This window comes from Diaporthe amygdali, assembly GCF_026229845.1.
Source record: "Diaporthe amygdali strain CAA958 chromosome Unknown NODE_2_length_3802984_cov_64_841326, whole genome shotgun sequence".
NCBI classification, from domain to species: Eukaryota; Fungi; Ascomycota; class Sordariomycetes; order Diaporthales; family Diaporthaceae; genus Diaporthe; species Diaporthe amygdali.
Window position 1 is genome coordinate 2,110,792 of NW_026517022.1, and position 16,511 is coordinate 2,127,302.

At 52.7% G+C, this 16,511-nt stretch overlaps 8 protein-coding genes across 8 annotated transcripts; 5 read left to right on the forward strand and 3 right to left on the reverse strand.

The window, feature by feature from the left end:
* Positions 1 to 2,149: 2,149 nt before the first annotated feature.
* J7T55_011985 (Mitosis inhibitor protein kinase mik1) lies at positions 2,150 to 5,550 on the forward strand (the record flags this gene model as incomplete). Its single annotated transcript, XM_053136827.1, has 7 exons — positions 2,150 to 2,245; positions 2,309 to 2,347; positions 2,426 to 2,707; positions 2,765 to 3,105; positions 3,166 to 3,414; positions 3,520 to 5,114; positions 5,372 to 5,550. 7 exons carry the CDS (start codon positions 2,150 to 2,152, stop codon positions 5,548 to 5,550), a joined length of 2,781 nt encoding a protein of 926 aa, XP_052999790.1.
* Positions 5,551 to 7,144: 1,594 nt separating this feature from the next.
* Positions 7,145 to 7,717, reverse strand: J7T55_011986 (uncharacterized protein; the record flags this gene model as incomplete). The annotated part of the gene is made up of 3 exons (XM_053136828.1): positions 7,145 to 7,236; positions 7,305 to 7,425; positions 7,478 to 7,717. 3 exons carry the CDS (start codon positions 7,715 to 7,717, stop codon positions 7,145 to 7,147), a joined length of 453 nt encoding a protein of 150 aa, XP_052999791.1.
* A 358-nt stretch (positions 7,718 to 8,075) lies between these two features.
* On the reverse strand, positions 8,076 to 9,230 carry J7T55_011987 (uncharacterized protein; the record flags this gene model as incomplete). The annotated part of the gene is made up of 4 exons (XM_053136829.1): positions 8,076 to 8,697; positions 8,748 to 8,912; positions 8,964 to 9,039; positions 9,200 to 9,230. The coding sequence occupies 4 exons, from the start codon at positions 9,228 to 9,230 to the stop codon at positions 8,076 to 8,078; spliced, it is 894 nt and encodes a 297-aa protein (XP_052999792.1).
* Positions 9,231 to 9,328: 98 nt separating this feature from the next.
* Positions 9,329 to 9,800, forward strand: J7T55_011988 (uncharacterized protein; the record flags this gene model as incomplete). Its single annotated transcript, XM_053136830.1, has 2 exons — positions 9,329 to 9,336; positions 9,497 to 9,800. The coding sequence occupies 2 exons, from the start codon at positions 9,329 to 9,331 to the stop codon at positions 9,798 to 9,800; spliced, it is 312 nt and encodes a 103-aa protein (XP_052999793.1).
* Positions 9,801 to 9,947: 147 nt separating this feature from the next.
* On the forward strand, positions 9,948 to 10,352 carry J7T55_011989 (uncharacterized protein; the record flags this gene model as incomplete). The annotated part of the gene is made up of 1 exon (XM_053136831.1): positions 9,948 to 10,352. The coding sequence occupies one exon, from the start codon at positions 9,948 to 9,950 to the stop codon at positions 10,350 to 10,352; it is 405 nt and encodes a 134-aa protein (XP_052999794.1).
* A 563-nt stretch (positions 10,353 to 10,915) lies between these two features.
* On the forward strand, positions 10,916 to 11,596 carry J7T55_011990 (uncharacterized protein; the record flags this gene model as incomplete). The annotated part of the gene is made up of 1 exon (XM_053136832.1): positions 10,916 to 11,596. The coding sequence occupies one exon, from the start codon at positions 10,916 to 10,918 to the stop codon at positions 11,594 to 11,596; it is 681 nt and encodes a 226-aa protein (XP_052999795.1).
* Positions 11,597 to 11,748: 152 nt separating this feature from the next.
* Positions 11,749 to 13,965, reverse strand: J7T55_011991 (uncharacterized protein; the record flags this gene model as incomplete). The annotated part of the gene is made up of 2 exons (XM_053136833.1): positions 11,749 to 12,185; positions 12,453 to 13,965. 2 exons carry the CDS (start codon positions 13,963 to 13,965, stop codon positions 11,749 to 11,751), a joined length of 1,950 nt encoding a protein of 649 aa, XP_052999796.1.
* A 285-nt stretch (positions 13,966 to 14,250) lies between these two features.
* J7T55_011992 (uncharacterized protein) lies at positions 14,251 to 16,494 on the forward strand (the record flags this gene model as incomplete). The annotated part of the gene is made up of 6 exons (XM_053136834.1): positions 14,251 to 14,382; positions 14,497 to 15,220; positions 15,267 to 15,572; positions 15,628 to 15,746; positions 15,890 to 16,333; positions 16,465 to 16,494. The coding sequence occupies 6 exons, from the start codon at positions 14,251 to 14,253 to the stop codon at positions 16,492 to 16,494; spliced, it is 1,755 nt and encodes a 584-aa protein (XP_052999797.1).
* Between the last annotated feature and the right edge of the window lie 17 nt (positions 16,495 to 16,511).

A 16,511-nucleotide genomic window follows, 5' to 3' on the forward strand; every position in this document is an offset into this window, starting at 1 on the left:
AGTATCGACTAGACTTGGTGCTATTCAACAGGAATCCTGCCCGGGCGCAAGCCGAACCCCGTCTATGTGGGCATAGCGCGAAAGACTGAACACGGTGTGTTGGTAGCGCCTGCCATTATCTGGCTTTTCAGTTGTTTGGGTACCCCACAAGGCCCATCGTGAAGTACACATGTAGGTCTTACACTCAATCTACAGACACAGCAGCTCAAAAAGAACATAATATGAATTGGCACTTGAATGTCCAGCATAGTATTCATCCATGGCTTGCAAGGCCACCCAATCAGGACCTGGACTCATCCAGGCTTGAGTTTGCAGAGTGAAGCGACGCCGAGCAAGAAGCAAAGGGAAGGGAGCACTAAAGAATGCTGCTGACGTTTTAAGAGGAGATCGTCCTATAGTGGCAGGAAATCTGAGAACATTCATAACGGTAGTGAAACGGAAGTTATGCCTAGAGCCCTAAGCGAAATCGAAGAGCCTGTGTTTTGGCCCTATGATTTCCTATAAGCAGTGTGTAAAGAAGCTCGAATTTCGACTTGGGGCCATAACATACAGATCACAAAATACTCCAGAGAGCCGACAAATCAAACTAACCTTTTTGTTTTGGGAAAGAGTCTAGTATGAGAACTGGAAAGAAACAGGCCTAAGGAGCGGTCGCTCGTCTTCCTTGCATCTTTCTTGGGCGGCATCGTTACTAAGGAGGTGAGTAGAAATTCGAAGAGCTGCCTAATAACCTTTATTACGCTCATTTGCTATATCATGAACGTAATAAAGTCAGCGGTGACTTGAGCGCCTTGTTTATCTCAGCATTTTTGTTTTACTTCCCCTAGGTGCATAAAATGCTGAAGCCTTCACATGATATATTAAGAGGTAGATATTATTATCAGTCCTTTCTCTAAACTGTTTCCTGTTTTCTATCTCCCCAATCCGGGATTGACATCTTGGGAAATCCGATAGAGGGTCACACGAGAACCCAAGTATAGAAATTTATTCGTGGACGGCCAAGTGGTGATAATATAGATGTTGCAGTTAGGGTAGACAGTATGTTGTATATTAAACACCGTGTGAGAGAGTCAACATCATCGTCAGTCGCCTCTCATCCCGCCGACCCGGGATCAAAGTCTTGGGAGACCTGATTAGGGGGCGCCTTCGCTGACACAAGAGCCCGAAAAAGGTACAAAAATCCTCGTACTAAATTGCTCGAGTGAGACGCCATGAAGCGCTGTGGTGGAGTTCAACTTTGGAAAATGCCTGGGGACCTCTCCAGCTACCCGGAAACCTGCCCGTAAACTCATCAGCAGTTTCGAAGTCCAACACATCAATGGGAAAATACATATACATGTGAATGACACGCAGCATACGAAGACAGCTCGACTTTAGGATCCATGTCTGACATGAAGATTCGCAGTAGCAGTGGCTGCTTGTTCTTGTGATATATCCCGTGAAGGCCTCAGGACTTCAGCATCACCCAAAACAGAGAGTTTGCCATGGAGTACAAAGTCCAACAGCACCTCTGAAACATCCAGGACTCTTGGAGGCACTCAACCCCATCACTGGCATCATCACCAGCAAAAAGAGCAAAAGATGAGGCGATTATCGCCGGGAATTGAGCCCGACGTGGGGGTCGAACCCACAACCTTGAGATAGGTTTTTGTCAATTTCACGAGCAAGTAGAGTATGAGAAGTCTGAAATATAAGAAATGGGCAGTCCAAAGGTCGAGAAAAGGTACTGTTTGCTGATTTCCAAGTTCTTGAAAATGGGAAACGGAGTATGGTGGCTAGCGGATATCTGAGATAAGTGCGCTGACATGTACCAATACAAAGTAGGGTATGTGGTGCACAGTGCCCTTCTGTTGGTGCTCTCAATTCCTAGAGGGGATCTCATCCAGCGACTCGACGAATCTAAAACCCCCCCCTGCCGTAATCGACGTTCTCAAGTGGACGACGGGCAAGAACCGAGCGAGATGCGATTTTTCAGCACGTGGTGTTTTGTGTTGGAGGTCAAAAAGGGGTCGACGGAGCGACAAGGGGGCGATGTCAGTATCGTGTATGTAAGACCGCCGCCTGCCCTTTTAATAAAGTCATTCGTAGTGCGCATCTCATTTTCGCTTGTCTTCCTTTGGTTGCTTGAAACAGCAGTCTCTGATCAAACATGTCACCTCCTCATTTCTCAGGCATCTTCCTCGACATTGACGATGATACGATTGAAAATACCTTGCAGGAGCCCGAGGATGACTTCGACTCCCTTGTACGAGTCTGTCAAGATACTATTGATAAGAGAGCGAGGATCAGGGAACAATGGTGCTCGTAGGTTACCCCATCGAAACTCGCAATTCTCGCAACTAACCCGGTAAGTAGTATCTGGCAGAAAGTGAAGAGAGATCCCGAGCAAATCTTTCTCGACCTATGCCAAGCAGGTCCTCGGCAGGCTGAAGCGGTCAAACTCTGCAAAAAGTTTATCAAAATATACGTGACGGCGCGGAAACGCAAGCAGGCAAGTCTTGGGCCAGAGGAGTACAAGACGACGCAGAGCGTGACAAGCGCTACGACGGTAATTGGGTACTGGCGAGACCTAGTTGCTGAGTTTAACGACACCCTGCTTGCCAGGAAACGGAAGGAAGAGCCCCATAACAGGTCGCAATGGTCTTTAAGTGTCCGTGACGGCTTGCATGTGGATGTCAAATTTGGACCTATTTACGAGGTGACAAGTGTAAGTCCTGTCATAATGCTTCACGTTTACTCGATCAGTTCATAACCAGTGCATCAGTGGATCAAGGCCAAAGCCGAGGAACTGAATCTTACGCGTGAGCAGACTTTTGTCAAAAAGGAGGCAACAGCAGAAGACATCGTTGTTGTGATCAAGACGGTTTGGCTGCGGGCTGCTGACATCCCCTGCAATCCTGTCACGCGGGTCGCCTTCCACTCTATGGTCCTCGCTGGCGGCATCGTTGGCTCACGCCCAGGCATGCTTGTGAATCTTAAATACAAGCGAGTCGCTCTGCATTTAGTACTTGATCCGTGTACTGGTGAACGGCGGCCCGTTGTCACCTTCACACTGAAACAAAACAAGCAGCAAAAAAACGTTGTGAGGAGAGACCAAGCAGACGTGTACGTTTTGTGCTGTTACAATCCGAATTTGGTACGAGAAGAACTGACTCATAAACCAAGTATGGATATACCTATCACGATGCAGAGGGGTCCGCTCTGTATAGTTACCCTTGTGATTGCCCGTGCTATCGCAGATAATGCCTTCGACCCGCCTGTGGATTCTCTACAGACGCTACTGTCCCGGCCCAAGTTCGACAACCAGAAACGCCTCAAAATCAAGTGGAGACACGATATACTGGAGCAGCCTATATGGCCTATCAGTTACAACACCTATTGGAGGATTTGGACCCAGACAATATTTGTCGCCGGGTACGTTAAACCAATTCGCCCGTACTCGACGCGGGTTGGCGCAGGAAACAGGTTGAACGGTAAGCCCACGGCTTTCCGATAGGGTGGTTGATTCTAACATACTAGGAAAGGCGTGCTCACGTCCGCACTTCGCAACTACATTATATCTCAGGGCACATCCATATTCGAGAGAAGTTATCAGCCGAGGCAGATCCGAGAAAACCTCATGCCGATTTTTGACCAGAACGCCGAGGCCGACACCGAGCTGTACAACTTGCTTCGCAATTCATCTCTAGACCGTGATGCGCAGGCTCCAATTTATGTAACGCAGAGCGACATCGACGAATGGGAGCGTACACGCGACGACCTTCGCATTTGTCGGGAGCAGGGCGATAAGGTGCGCCGAGGTACCATCATCAGAAAATTATCAGCCCTCCTTGTTGAGGACAGGCGACAAAGGTTTTTCGAGGACGCGAATGAGCTGAGGACATCGGGTGTGTCAGCGATGGATCTAATGAAGCCACAAGAGAACCCTTCACGCCGCAAAGCCTGGTACGGAGACACGACACCGCTTGCCAACGCAGTTGCATCGCTGGTGGTCCGAAATGAGCCTTTATCTCCCAACGACATCGCGTTGTACGTCGAGAAACTGGTTGCGTACCAAGCAGTCACCATAACTCGCCAGGCCTCGCCTCCCAGGTCGGATTCCGCAGGCACGGAGTTCGGCCACCCTGTGCGGAAGTCCCCGGAAATCCCCTCTGCACATCTCGGTCACCTCTGGACGGCGCGATGCCTCCTGTGCCAGAATGCCAAGCCGTCCAAAGATCTGTCAGCACTGCGCGAACACTATGAAAAGGTGCACAGAGAGGTGTGGGATGAGCCATTCTCCTGTCCTAGTTGCGATGAAATCTGTACTATTGATGGCTGGAACGACTGGGTGGCTCATATTGAGTGTTACCATGGATTGGAGAATGCACCCAAACGAAGACCGATGGTGGCCATCAAGTGTCTACTCTGTCCGGAGAGCAGCTTCCAATCGAAACAGGGACTGTCAATACACACGTCGCGTTGCCACCACTCGGACTTCCAGACACCGCTGCTATGCCCAGAATGCCGTCGCCAGGGAGATGAGCCTCCTGCGATTAATAACTTGTCCGAATGGTGTAGCCATGTGGCGCTGTCCCACGGCGGACCCGACCATGCTCCGACGCCACCAACAACATTGTTCAAGTGCCTCTTTTGTGAGCATGAAATTTCAAACGAGGGAAATCACTACCTGAGACAACACTCTGATGTGTTCGACGCACCATTCTCCTGCCCGGCTTGCTCTCGGCAAGGGGAGGCTCATGTGCCCCTCATAGTCGATCGCAAGGATTGGCAGCTTCATTGCATTGCCGTACATGGCAAGACGGAGGTCGTTTTTGGACAACAGGCACACGAATTGGCTCGGTGCCTTGCTTGTGACAAATTTTTCTCCAAAGTGGCTGACCACTTCACTAAAAGCCATTTGCACTCACTGCCGTTTCCGTGCCCAGAATGCGAGAAGCTTGGGACACCAGGGGAGCCTATTCAGGATCGAGACGGTTGGGTCCTGCACTGCGCAGTTGCTCATTCCGACATCTCGGCGGCAATCGCATCACGGACGGCGAGTTCTCACAGCAAGCGGAAGCGCAAGAGGGAAGACGATTCGGCGTGGGAAAGAAGAGTGAAGGGGGAGCAGGGTTCGTAAATTCAGTCGTGTAACGAATGGTTTCATTTACAATATTTACGTTATCAGGTGGCAAATTTGATGATTCCATGCCATATTGTCCCCTTGCGAGTAGCTTCGCGACCTGCGTCGGCCACTATCGCACTCGACTGCATCAGCCCGAACTGCCAATCCATTATATTTAGTAGTGAAATGCAGAGCGATGCACCTCGAAACATGGGCAAATACGTATTGTGGTCTCCCTATGTCTCGGATGACCCACATCTCCAGCCCACCATGCCGCCGGGGAGAGAGGGGATGATGAGGATAGTCCCCGTCCATCCCGGATCGGCGGGACCCTCGGACACGGGGTCAGCATGCTAGAGCCGCCGAAGACAGTAGATCATGGGTCGGGACAAGGCAACGAGACCGAGGTCAATCCTTGGGACCTAACTGATGTGGGCAATTAATGATTGCTATCACTAGATCATGTTCTCTACACGTCCAACACGCGCAAGTGCCGCCTCGAGTGGTCTGATTTTACTGCAGGTGTTGTGACCAGTAATGACTGAAACAAGGGTATCCTGGCGCGACCTCGCTTGGGCATGTGATATCTGAAATAGCGCTGGCGGGCACAGGGTACCATGTCGTCGCTTTGACATTTTCGATTTCCTGGTTCTCTTCCTAGACACAGCAACTGCATGTCAATTAAACGTACACCAGCTGGTATCCGCGGCTAGCTCGTTATCCCCACATCCTAGTCCGCTAATCGGCTGCAAAAACCCACAATTATGCAGCAGAACTCAACGTCGTCACCAACAGACCGTCCATCATCGGCTTCCCCGCAGGTCGCTTGTCAAAGAGACCAACCACCATAATTCTCTGTACAGTAGTTCAAGGCTGATCATCAACACACCATTCCTATCACGACCATCCCTTATGGGCGTTCCTGCAGGATTCTCGCATCGCTTATCGGTTGGTATGTGGCTCGAGGCCCAACTACACAACTCCGCCCCCATCACCAACAGATTTTCCATCGCCGACCTTCTTCCCCCGCCGCAGTACTTTCGCCCTCCACCACCTACAGACAATCAATCACTAGCGGGTCCTTTTTCCTGGCGCTCCAAGTCCTGCTGCGCCGAGACAGCCATAGCCTGCGAAAGTTTTGTGATCGGGGGCCTGCGTGTCTCTTGAGCGAAAATAAAGAGTTCTAACTTCATTGAGTTGCGCCAACGCGGATCCATTGTTATTGGAGAGACAATAAGGGCAGGCATGCTGAATGAGGCTCGTTATGAGCAAAGACCGAAAGGCAAGATTGAATGCCTCTCTAGCTGGCCAGATGATGAGGAAGCGAGCAAATCGAGCGGAGTTATCGCAGGTACTGCTGACGTCTTTATATGTGTTCGTTGGAAGAGTGACCCATCATCCAGGGACCTTGCATGTTGGAAAGCCGTCCTCGCACATCATGTATTGCACATGTCGACAAGTGGCAGAAGCCAACCATCAACCCGTGGGCCTCTAAGGACGCATCATATCCGGGGTAGCACCCGCTGTTCGCAAAGTGAAGCACACCCGCAGGTTGGTGATATGCCCCAAGGAACACCTTTGAATGTGGCTCGCACGTCCACAATATGTGAACATGATCCAGATAGACTCAATGTAATAATGGATTCCGCAGCCGACGTACGACGCTCGTGAGGAGAGCGGACTATAGTGCTCGAATTTACGTCGAAGTATATCAACAAAGCCGATATACCTGTGGATGTCCCACCAGCTTCGCTCCACTGGCGGACACCAGCGTCAGGAATTGTACGTAATACGCAATAAACCGTGATCAATTCAAACTATCTACCCGAAGCACAACTACTTCCCAAATTCCCCAGATCGTCACACCGCAAAATTTCCAAATTCGACCAAACGCACGTACCACTCCAATGATAAGACCAAGTAACAACGCGTTAACAGAGCAAGAACAAGAGCGAGAGAGTGAGCAGAGCAACAGAGGCAACGACCCTTCAGGGCACGAGAACACAACTTGATGGATGAGCTTCTCAAAAAGAGCGACTAGGCGGGTGGTGGCGAGCGCCTTTGGTGACCGGCAACGGTTCTTGCCTGTGCGGCCTCCTTTCGCCCTCTAGTGTTCCAGAAGGGAGAGACTGTCTTCTCGTCATTTCGGGGGATGAGCAAGCTTGGTCTCCCGGGGATGTTTCGCCTGAGTTGGGACCTTTGGATTGGCCGGGGTTCGAGGATGGGTCGTCCAGGGATAGGTCTTGGGCGTGGGGCTGGTTTATTTCTCCGTGGTTGATATTCTCGGACGAGGCGGACGTATGGAGTCTGCCGGGAGCCTTTTCGTATTAGCACAATCAAATGTGTTGCTTGAAGCGTCGGAGTCCTTACCAAATGACCCACCACCATGTTAAGCCGCCCATTCTCAGTAGTCAGCTGCTGGACTCTGGTCTCCAGGGCCGAGAGCTTGATCTGGTTGCATTGTATCTCTGCTTGGGCAATACGAAATGCGCGCTCCCAAGACTGCTGACAGGTCTGGCTCTGGAGAAGAAGACTTTTTGTGAACCTGTGGGCCTCTGTCTCCTGCTCCAGGAGTTGCATGAGTTTCTGTATTTGCGGAGAAGATGCCATGGTGTGAGTTTGGGTGTATGTAAGAGTAATTTGTGATGTCTGGGGCAATTGAAGAATCGAAATGAGTGAGGTGCAAGACTCTCTTACTACGGATATTATTTATATCACAAGGGAAGCATTCTTAGGCGTCCAAACAAATGAAGTTCAAATTTAGCACAAATCGCATGGATCTCTACAAAAAAGAAAAAAGGGAAAAAAATAGCCGCCTCCAACAACCACCATCCTTCGCCCATGGTTCCTGGCCCAAAAAGGAACAGCCACAGTCCCACCCCTGAAGACTCAAATGCAAAAACGATCAGCTCTGTCCACGGGTAGGATAAAAATAACAACCCTGATCAAGGGAGCCATTCAGATCAACCTACAGCCCACACTTGGTATTTGTTGTTGTTGGATCACACATGCCGCTTGTCAGGGATGTTAGGGTCGACACAAGGGTCACCGTGCTCAGGCTTGTCAAAATAGTCATGGACAAAGGCCGAAGAGTGCTGTTGGCGCTTGATATAGGTATGGTGATCCCGTCCGTGAAGTTTGGGCCGCCCTTAGACGAGGCCGTGGTCTGGGTCGATGTAGATGTCCTTTGAACCGGGGTGAAAGCTGGATCAGCCCATGAGTGTGACTCCGTGCTAGTGAGGGGTTCGTCGGGGGTGAGACTGCTTGTCGTAGGCGCTGGGAATACGGAGTTGGTTGTGCTTCTCAGCTCCTGAGTAGTCCCTGAGGGACTTGCGAGGTTCCTTGGGGAGGACTCGCTTGTGGGCATGCTACCAGGGAACCTGGTCGTGCTCGTCTGGACAGACGATATCAGGGTCTGTATGGCGGCAGTGCTACCGCTCGTCATGGTCTCTAAGAGGGTCGTTACGACGAGAACAGGCTCGACACAACCACTCACGCCATTATGCACGTTGGTGATGGATTCGGAGCGGTTGAGGCCTTTCGAGATGACCGCATGGTTGCATGCTTCGGATGGCTGGCCCTCACAGCGGCTTGGCCGGGATGAGCATAGCATGCGGAAGTGAGATCACAGGTGACTTACAAGGATACAGTTGCATTCCCGTTGGGAGCCTCGGGGGGCACAATCAGCTGTGCCACCTGCACGCCCGAGCAGGTGGTTGGCTCGAATACAAATGATGTGGGAAGGAAGTTGGGGTCTGAGTACGCGAGAACGGCCTCACAGGTGGCGTTGAATGGGTTTTGGACGCTATCAGATGTCAGCAGCTATAGAACGGCATCTTATACGGGGACAACCAACTCGAATGACAACGGCCCGCCCGCTGTGAGACCAATCGGCGGTTCCGCGAGGCACACCCTCGGAAAGGGAGTGGCGACTGCGCACACAACGAGTGCCACAACTATCCACAAGGTGTTGATCATCATCTTGTACCTGACAAGTAGTGAGTGGTGAAGGATGCAGAAATCCCGAGCGAGTTGACCCACGCCGGGGGATGCGAGGTGTCTTGTAGCCGCCGGTCTATTTCGGGAGCATACGCCCAAGGGTGAAGTCGGAGAAACCGTGCATGGTACACTCATGGCGTGGTTATAAACCAGGCCTGGACTCAATTATCTTGTGGAGAGAGCCCCTGGCTGGTATGGGGCAAATCGAGACGCGCAGCAACAATGGCTATGTATTCGGAACCAGAGTACCAATTTGGAAGCGATCTAACAGACTGTAACCTACCGCCACCAACAACTACTACCACCCTAGAGGGACGTTCGCATGAGAGGTGTTGCAAGGGGTTCGTCGCATGCCCACCCCTACGTGTATTACACCTCGCTGACCCACAGGAGCGCCCTCGAGGCTGTTCTGTTTAGGATTGGAAGCCTCGAGAGGGAGGTGTCGAGCCTTGCCCGCCAGGAACGCAGATTCGACCAGTTCGAGCAGGAGCTTTCCAGACAGAACAGGTTGGAAAATGTCGGGAAGGACCTGGCGAGAGTCGAGAGGGAGGTCGCGAAGGTCTCGCAGACCATCAGTTCCCTCGGGGCGGAACTGAAGAGTTTCTCGGTGGAGATCACCTCACGGATGAAACACATCGAGGTCTACCCCGCCGAGCATGCGGGATACGGTGCGAAGCCGCCGGCTAAGGATTAGGATAGCCTGTAGAGAGAAAACCCGAAATTGAGGAAGGCGAACCCGCTTTGTCGGCACGAAATCGCGGAGATTTGGACAAGTCCGTACATAACCCCGGGTTCACCAGCCCAGCATTCCTCCGTGCCAACATGTCATCATCCATGCGTAATGTCGAGCAAGTCGTCCAAAGCCATGGCGGCCAGTGCCGCTAAGGTGCTACCGCCAACACCATCCGCCCTCAGTCCTCGGAAGACCCTGTCGGTCTACTCACCTGAGACCTATGCCCAGCTTCTGGAACAAGAGAACCAACAGCTTCGGCTGAAAAACAAACAGCTACAGCTCGAGCTCCAGTCCCTCGAGACCAAGATCGGCGCGGAGACTGCCTACAAGCGCGAGGGCGAAGAGCTGGCCGACAAGTACAGCGATGCGCTCAAGCAGAGGGATAAGTTGGTCGGCGAGATTGCCGAGACCATAATCAACGAATTCCAACGGTACAAGCGGGCGGTGCAGCAACGGTCAGACAATGACGAGGAAATCAAAGTATACAGCCGATTCGACGAGTCGCCCATCTAGAGTGCTGAACTCGGCGCAGCTGTACCTGTTGGTTCGGATGTCGTTGCTTGGACGTTGCACCGGAGGCACGTGACATATCATGCATGCAACTTTTGCTTCTGCGCTAAAGATGGAACCATGGGCATGCGCATCACGCGCTGACAGGGGCCCCAAGTACAACAGTACAATTGGGCAGCGGTACCTTGTACTCTCATGTACATGCTCACTGGTAGCCCGGGCACGGCCACCACAACAAGAATCCTCACTTGTCCCTGTCAATAATAGAATACAAGATTCAGAGAACCAACCGTGTAGCTCTTCCGCCGTAGAAATCTGATTTCGCGTTTACCTTTCCTTTTCCACAGCACGGAAAACTCAGAATTCTTCAGGCCCTTCTTAAAATAGCTATGTAGAGGCGGCCTGGCGAGGCAAGCTCCCGGCGCTTGTTGATATCCAAATAGACCCCTAAATTGGCGCCAGATTCGACCATATAAGGTCTCACAGGTCGGAAGTGCATGAGAAGCAGTATCAAGGACACACTCATCAGAACAACAATTTTGTCTTTCGTCCAAAACTCTATCATCATGACCAGCAGCCATCATTTCCTCAACTGTATCATCAAGGACATCCACGGACGGCCCTGCACGGGTATACCTGTTACCCTGATCTGTGTCTCCCACCCGACCAACGGCTTCCAGGGAATTACAGACGCTTCCGGTATAATCTGGAAATGGACTCGCATCCGCACCGAGGGGCTCGACCAGAGGCAACTATTTGTACAGGGTTTACCAGGCACCCTCTGGCGTGTCACTTTTGACGCACATGCGCACATGCCACCAGACCACCCCTTCCCCTTCGCAACCATCGACTTCTTCATTCCACAGGAAGGGGATGGGAATATCACCTTCGTCCTCGGTCCACGCACACTCAACGTGTACAACAGTGTCGCGCCCTTCTCAGCACAACAGACAGCTACTACAGCCGATACCCCCGGCCAGACAGGCTCACCCTATCTGCTTGGTCGGCGAAACTCGTCCTCCGTTCCTCTTTCAGCTATGTCAGATCTCACCACCTTCAATCTTGATGAGCGACAGCCCTTGTTGTCGGACGTGGGAGCGCCCGGCCAGCTGGTGGAAAGTCCTCGAGGGGACAATGTTTCAGAGAACGGCGAAGTTCTTGACAGCATCACTAGAGGTCGCCCTAAGCGCAAGCGCGATGCAGGAGGGGATCAAGATGTGATCACGAGGAAGCGGCATAGGAGGTAGAGTGGCACGATCACGAGGACACTGTAGGGACCCTCCTGTGGCTGTAGTATTTGATTTTTTGTATTTAGAAGTGTGTTTAAATGACTGAATTCGTAGCTAAATGTCAAGAAACTGTGATGTCTACCCCAAATTCAATGTCAATCGAGTGCAAATCAGCCATACATCAGGTCGTCGGGGCCAAAAATGCTCCGGGAATTGCCCTCGCTCGTAGTTGAACTGCTGCTTTGGATAGAAGGCCGTTGCCGCCATATCCTCGCGGCACGGTTCGATGTAGTTGGTACCGGCCGCGGTGTCGTGCGCATCAGCTCCGGCAGAATGATTGACCTGGACGAGAAGGACGTCTCTGTGCTCGTGCTAAGCGCAGAAATATGGGGGCTGTGGGGTGGGTGGGCCCAATGAAGCGGCTCGGGCGCTTCTGCATCTGGAAGGGGGGGTGGCCCGAGAGCTGCTGCCAGGGATCTGGGGGTGAAGATAGACCGTGACTCCATTGACCTGTTGGTAGTCCATGTAGAGACCCTTACGTCTAGGGGCTGGGGTACAGCCTGGCTCGGATGGTGTGGGGCTGTGGGACTCCATGGTGATTCGGACGCTAAGGGCATTTCTGTGTCACTAAGATGAAGTTCTCGGGAAAGCGGAGTTACATCAGTCTGTATGGCCTGTGAGTGACGGCTGGCTGCAGCACTTCGTACTTCGGGTGGGCAAGCTCCGACGGGGGAAGCTGTCACTTGCGGTGAAATAGTGCTTGTGAGGTTGAGAGATTGTGTTCGAAGGTCGGTATTGCGTGCTGTTGTTGCACGAGTGCCATCGGCACGCTGACGGACTAGACTTATTAGTTGTACCATGTCACTATCCTCACCAAAAAAGGAACGCAAGAAGTCGCGCTGCACGAAAAGGGATGAGGGATAGTCCATCGGGCTCTCGTCTAGCGTGAGCAAGTTGGTGATAAAGAGCCTAGACTCAAGAAAAGCATAGGTGTTGGCAAATGGACGGCCGCAGCGCCTCTCCAACCGGGCACCCACATGACCGGGATCCTCTCCCCGGGACTCTACTGAGTCCTGCTTGGGATTTGCTCCCCGAGTGCGGAGGAGCCCCGTCCGGATTTTAGCCGACTGGAACCCTTGCTTCTGTGCCCCCCGCAGGAATGCGGCTAGGTGTGCATCATCTATCCCCGCCGTCCTCCTCTTCTGGCCCTTCTCCCGGCGAGGCGCGAACACACTGGATAGGTTAGGGAATCCTCTCAAAGCGGCGACGAGGACCTGGCGATAAGCGAGCTCGAACACCGGCGGAACAGGGATCTCTATGTAATCGTCGCGCCCCACCTCGACCAGACACCGCTCGGGCGGTTTCCAACAGTCCCGCATGGCCTGTTGCACTGTTCTTTTCCCGGCCTTGTCGATGATCTCATCCTTCAAAATTTGGACGCCCACCGTCAGCCAGTTCATATTCTCTCGAAAAGTCCGGAAACTTGGAATTATCAGCCTCGGCATCGAAAATATCTCTTGCTGGATCTTCTGCCGTTTCGCAGGCTGCGAGACGCGTTCGAAGAGCAGCCCCGCCCCCATGAATTGCCGTACGGCTTCGCGATCGGTCTTGCAGCCAGGCGCACGCAGCTCCAAAGTTTTCACTGTCCATCTGCTCGTTGCCTCTTGGATCTGCGGCTCGTACAGTGTAACCCGTGCCCAGAAGTCGTAGATGTGCTGCAGGTGATGCAGGATCTCGTCCATAATGTGAAGCGCAAGATACTTCTCTATATTCCCTAGATTGAAGTCATCCCATAAGCCGGGAAATCTTCGAAGTTGATCCAGCTTCTCGAGAAGTTCCCCCTTCGCCTCGATCGCCTTGAGGGCTGTCTGCTTGCAAGGGCTTAACTTCTTCCTCGATCGTGCAGCCCATTGTGGCTCACCCGCTTCCATGTACTGGCGGACTTTTAAAAAGACCTCACCATCAGTTGGTTGCGTCTGGTAATAGTACTGATCAACCTCATTATATAGCAATCGCCAGATTTCGCTCCCTCGTGGTATGCAATAGATCCGGATGCCCCACCAATACTCGGGTCCCTTGACACGGATAGCCGTCTCGAACCGCTGTCTACCATGGACGCAACGGATCCCATTCGATGGGTAAAGCTTCAAATTTGGGTTCTGCGGGCTGACCAGGTCTTGCATCGATACCATCGATTCTCTAAGCACGATCGCTAGCTCTTCGGGGAAGAGAGCCACCGGAATGCGATTGTCATCCGCGAATGGGTTACACCCGTCCTCGAAGACCGCTGCCAGCTGTTCACAAGCTCGCTCGATCTTCTCCCGGCTTGACGAGTCGAAGAAAAGATTCTTCACTTGCACCTGCGCTGTGCCGATGAAGAATTGCATGTTTGGCCTTATTGACAACCACGTAGGGGACAGGACATATTCGAACTCGGGGTTGGCTCTTCACATATGGGAGCAACCGAATATTTCTCCGATTCAGAAGCAGGGACAGCTGGCTAATGTGCTGAAAATCCGTCGAACCATTGGTCACCTGCGGCGCCCATGGCCCGTCGACGGTTTCTCATCTTTATCACAAGTCCCTGGTGTTCTCTGACCCTGTTATCTTCACCTTCACATCACACAAGATCCTCTCCTCGGGGCAATGTCTCTCAGATCGCTTGAGCAAAAATGAGCGCCGATACATTCCAGACTTGCTGGCTAGACCTCAACAGAGGCGCAGCCGGCCTCCAGGGCCCATTCCTGATAGAGAGAGATGTTTATCACGCTTTGCACCGGATGGCAAACCGTTTGGTGATGCTGGTAAGGGGTGAATCCCCGGCTTCTTTTGTGGGTGGTCATTCTCGAGGCAACTACGTGCATCTTGTATCAGTCGGTGTCTCCACCATCCTAATAGAGTGTGCTCTACATCGGCAGCAGGGCATGGCGAAGGTCAAAGGGGGTCCCAAGTCGCCCAATACAACACTGCACCCGCTCAAGGCCGACAGTCTCGCCTCGCCAGCGGACATCGCGGGTCGGCTATATCCCCTTGTTCTCGCACCGATGTGCGCAGCAGTCGTGTTCTCTGAGGCTGAATTTGGCAGTCTAGAGGCTATCATCCAGCTCCTCGCTTCTTGGGTTCGTCACATCACCGCACATGGTAACAGGAGGCTTCGTTTCCGGCCGTCTATCATTATCTACCGTCACAAACTGGCGCGTCTTCCCGGTGACCTCGAGAACCGCATTACGGCGGAGGTCCTAGCCACATGCAATTATGCGAGAGAGATGACAACCAAGCAGGCCGAGGCGACCTGGAGGGCTTGTTTTGGTAGCATCACAGCTGTCTTGTCAACTCTCGAGGATGAGCAGGGGGTCTGTCGGGAGGCTCTCGCCGTGTCTAACAGGACTGCGTCATGCCCCCCAGCTCTACCACGGCTCCAGCTCATTTCCGTCCTACGTTACGCCTGCGTCCACTTCTCGCACAACTATATCCACCCGATCAATATAATTCAGGGATCGCGAATGTTCAAGATTACGGACGAGCTTCCCCGACAGCTAGAAGTTATCTTCGAATACACTGCCGAGACTGCGATGGTGAACCCATTAAGCTACTTGGTTGCTGCAGCGCTTGGGATAGACAGCTTCCGCGCGGGCGTCGCAGGTACGGCTCAGTTTTGTTATGTTGCCAGCATGCTGACATCTTTTAGCCTTCGAACCAGAAGACATTTTTGAGGAATCCTACTGGCCATTTCTCGACCGCCTCAAACGTCTACCTACCTGGCACGCCTTCGCCGCAGCTGTCCAGCAGGACTTCAATCATCTCGTGCGTGAGACCCGAGGACAAGAGCCGGCAGATGTACTGTGCAGAGCCCTGGCCAAAGTCCAAAAATCGCTCGCTGCCACCGCCCCGGGGTCGCTGCTGGAGCGCCTGTGTCGTGAGGAGGTGTGCCTGTCATGCCTGGCACATAACACCCACATCACCCTCCCCTGCCGCCATCGCCTCTGTGACTATTGTGCCCAACAAGACGATCAAACCAATCGATGTCGATTATGTGCCAACCAACACAGCGCCACAATCCGCACGAAACCTCATACCGCGGGAATACGGGTTCTGCGCCTCACAGGCACAGCGGCCGACGCACCGGCAATTGGCCGGCTTTTACAAACTCTTCGTGCTCAGATCCGATGTCCACTTTGGGAAAACTTCGACTTGATCATCAGCAGCGGGGTCGGACTGTTCTTCGCTATTATGATTTTCTGCAAGGAGGCATCCATCGAAGAATGCATCTATCATGTGCCACACATTCGTTGCGCTAAACGGTCCCGACAGGGGTACAAGTTCGGGCGCAAGCTCCAGTTCCGCCACGATGAGTTTCGGAGCAATCTTGTGAGGATGAGCATGGCAACGGACGACAGCGTGGCCCAGGCCAAGCTTCAATGGCCAGGTTGTAAGATCGATGCTATCATTGAGTATAGCGGGGGCGAATTTGAGGAAGCCCAGATCTCCCTGATCGGAGAGAAACTTCAGGCCTCGCTCTTTTATCTTGAGGTGGCAGAGGCGCTACCATCCTTCTCAACACCAGCCAGTGTAGAAATTCTGATCCGGTGCCGCTTGCCACCAGGTCCCGAACTGGCTGACCTGGTAAGGAGGCTACATAGTAAGAATGTCCAGGTCGGATACTACGGTGACGGGCCGTCGAGGCAGGCCGAGTTTTGTACTGCAACAATTTGGGATCGCATCCGCAGGGGTCATCCCTTCGAACGTCGTCTCCATGTGCGTGCTCTCTCTGGAGACACGCTTATCAGCGTAGAGGTTGACAGTTTGGTCCCGGGATCGGCCCGTCGGAAAATTAGCAACTGCCCTTGCTTGCTGCGTAATCTTGTGCATGCGCGATTGACTCACAGGGTCACGGAAATGGAGAGCGTCGTGCATAGGATTGGAAAGATGGAAA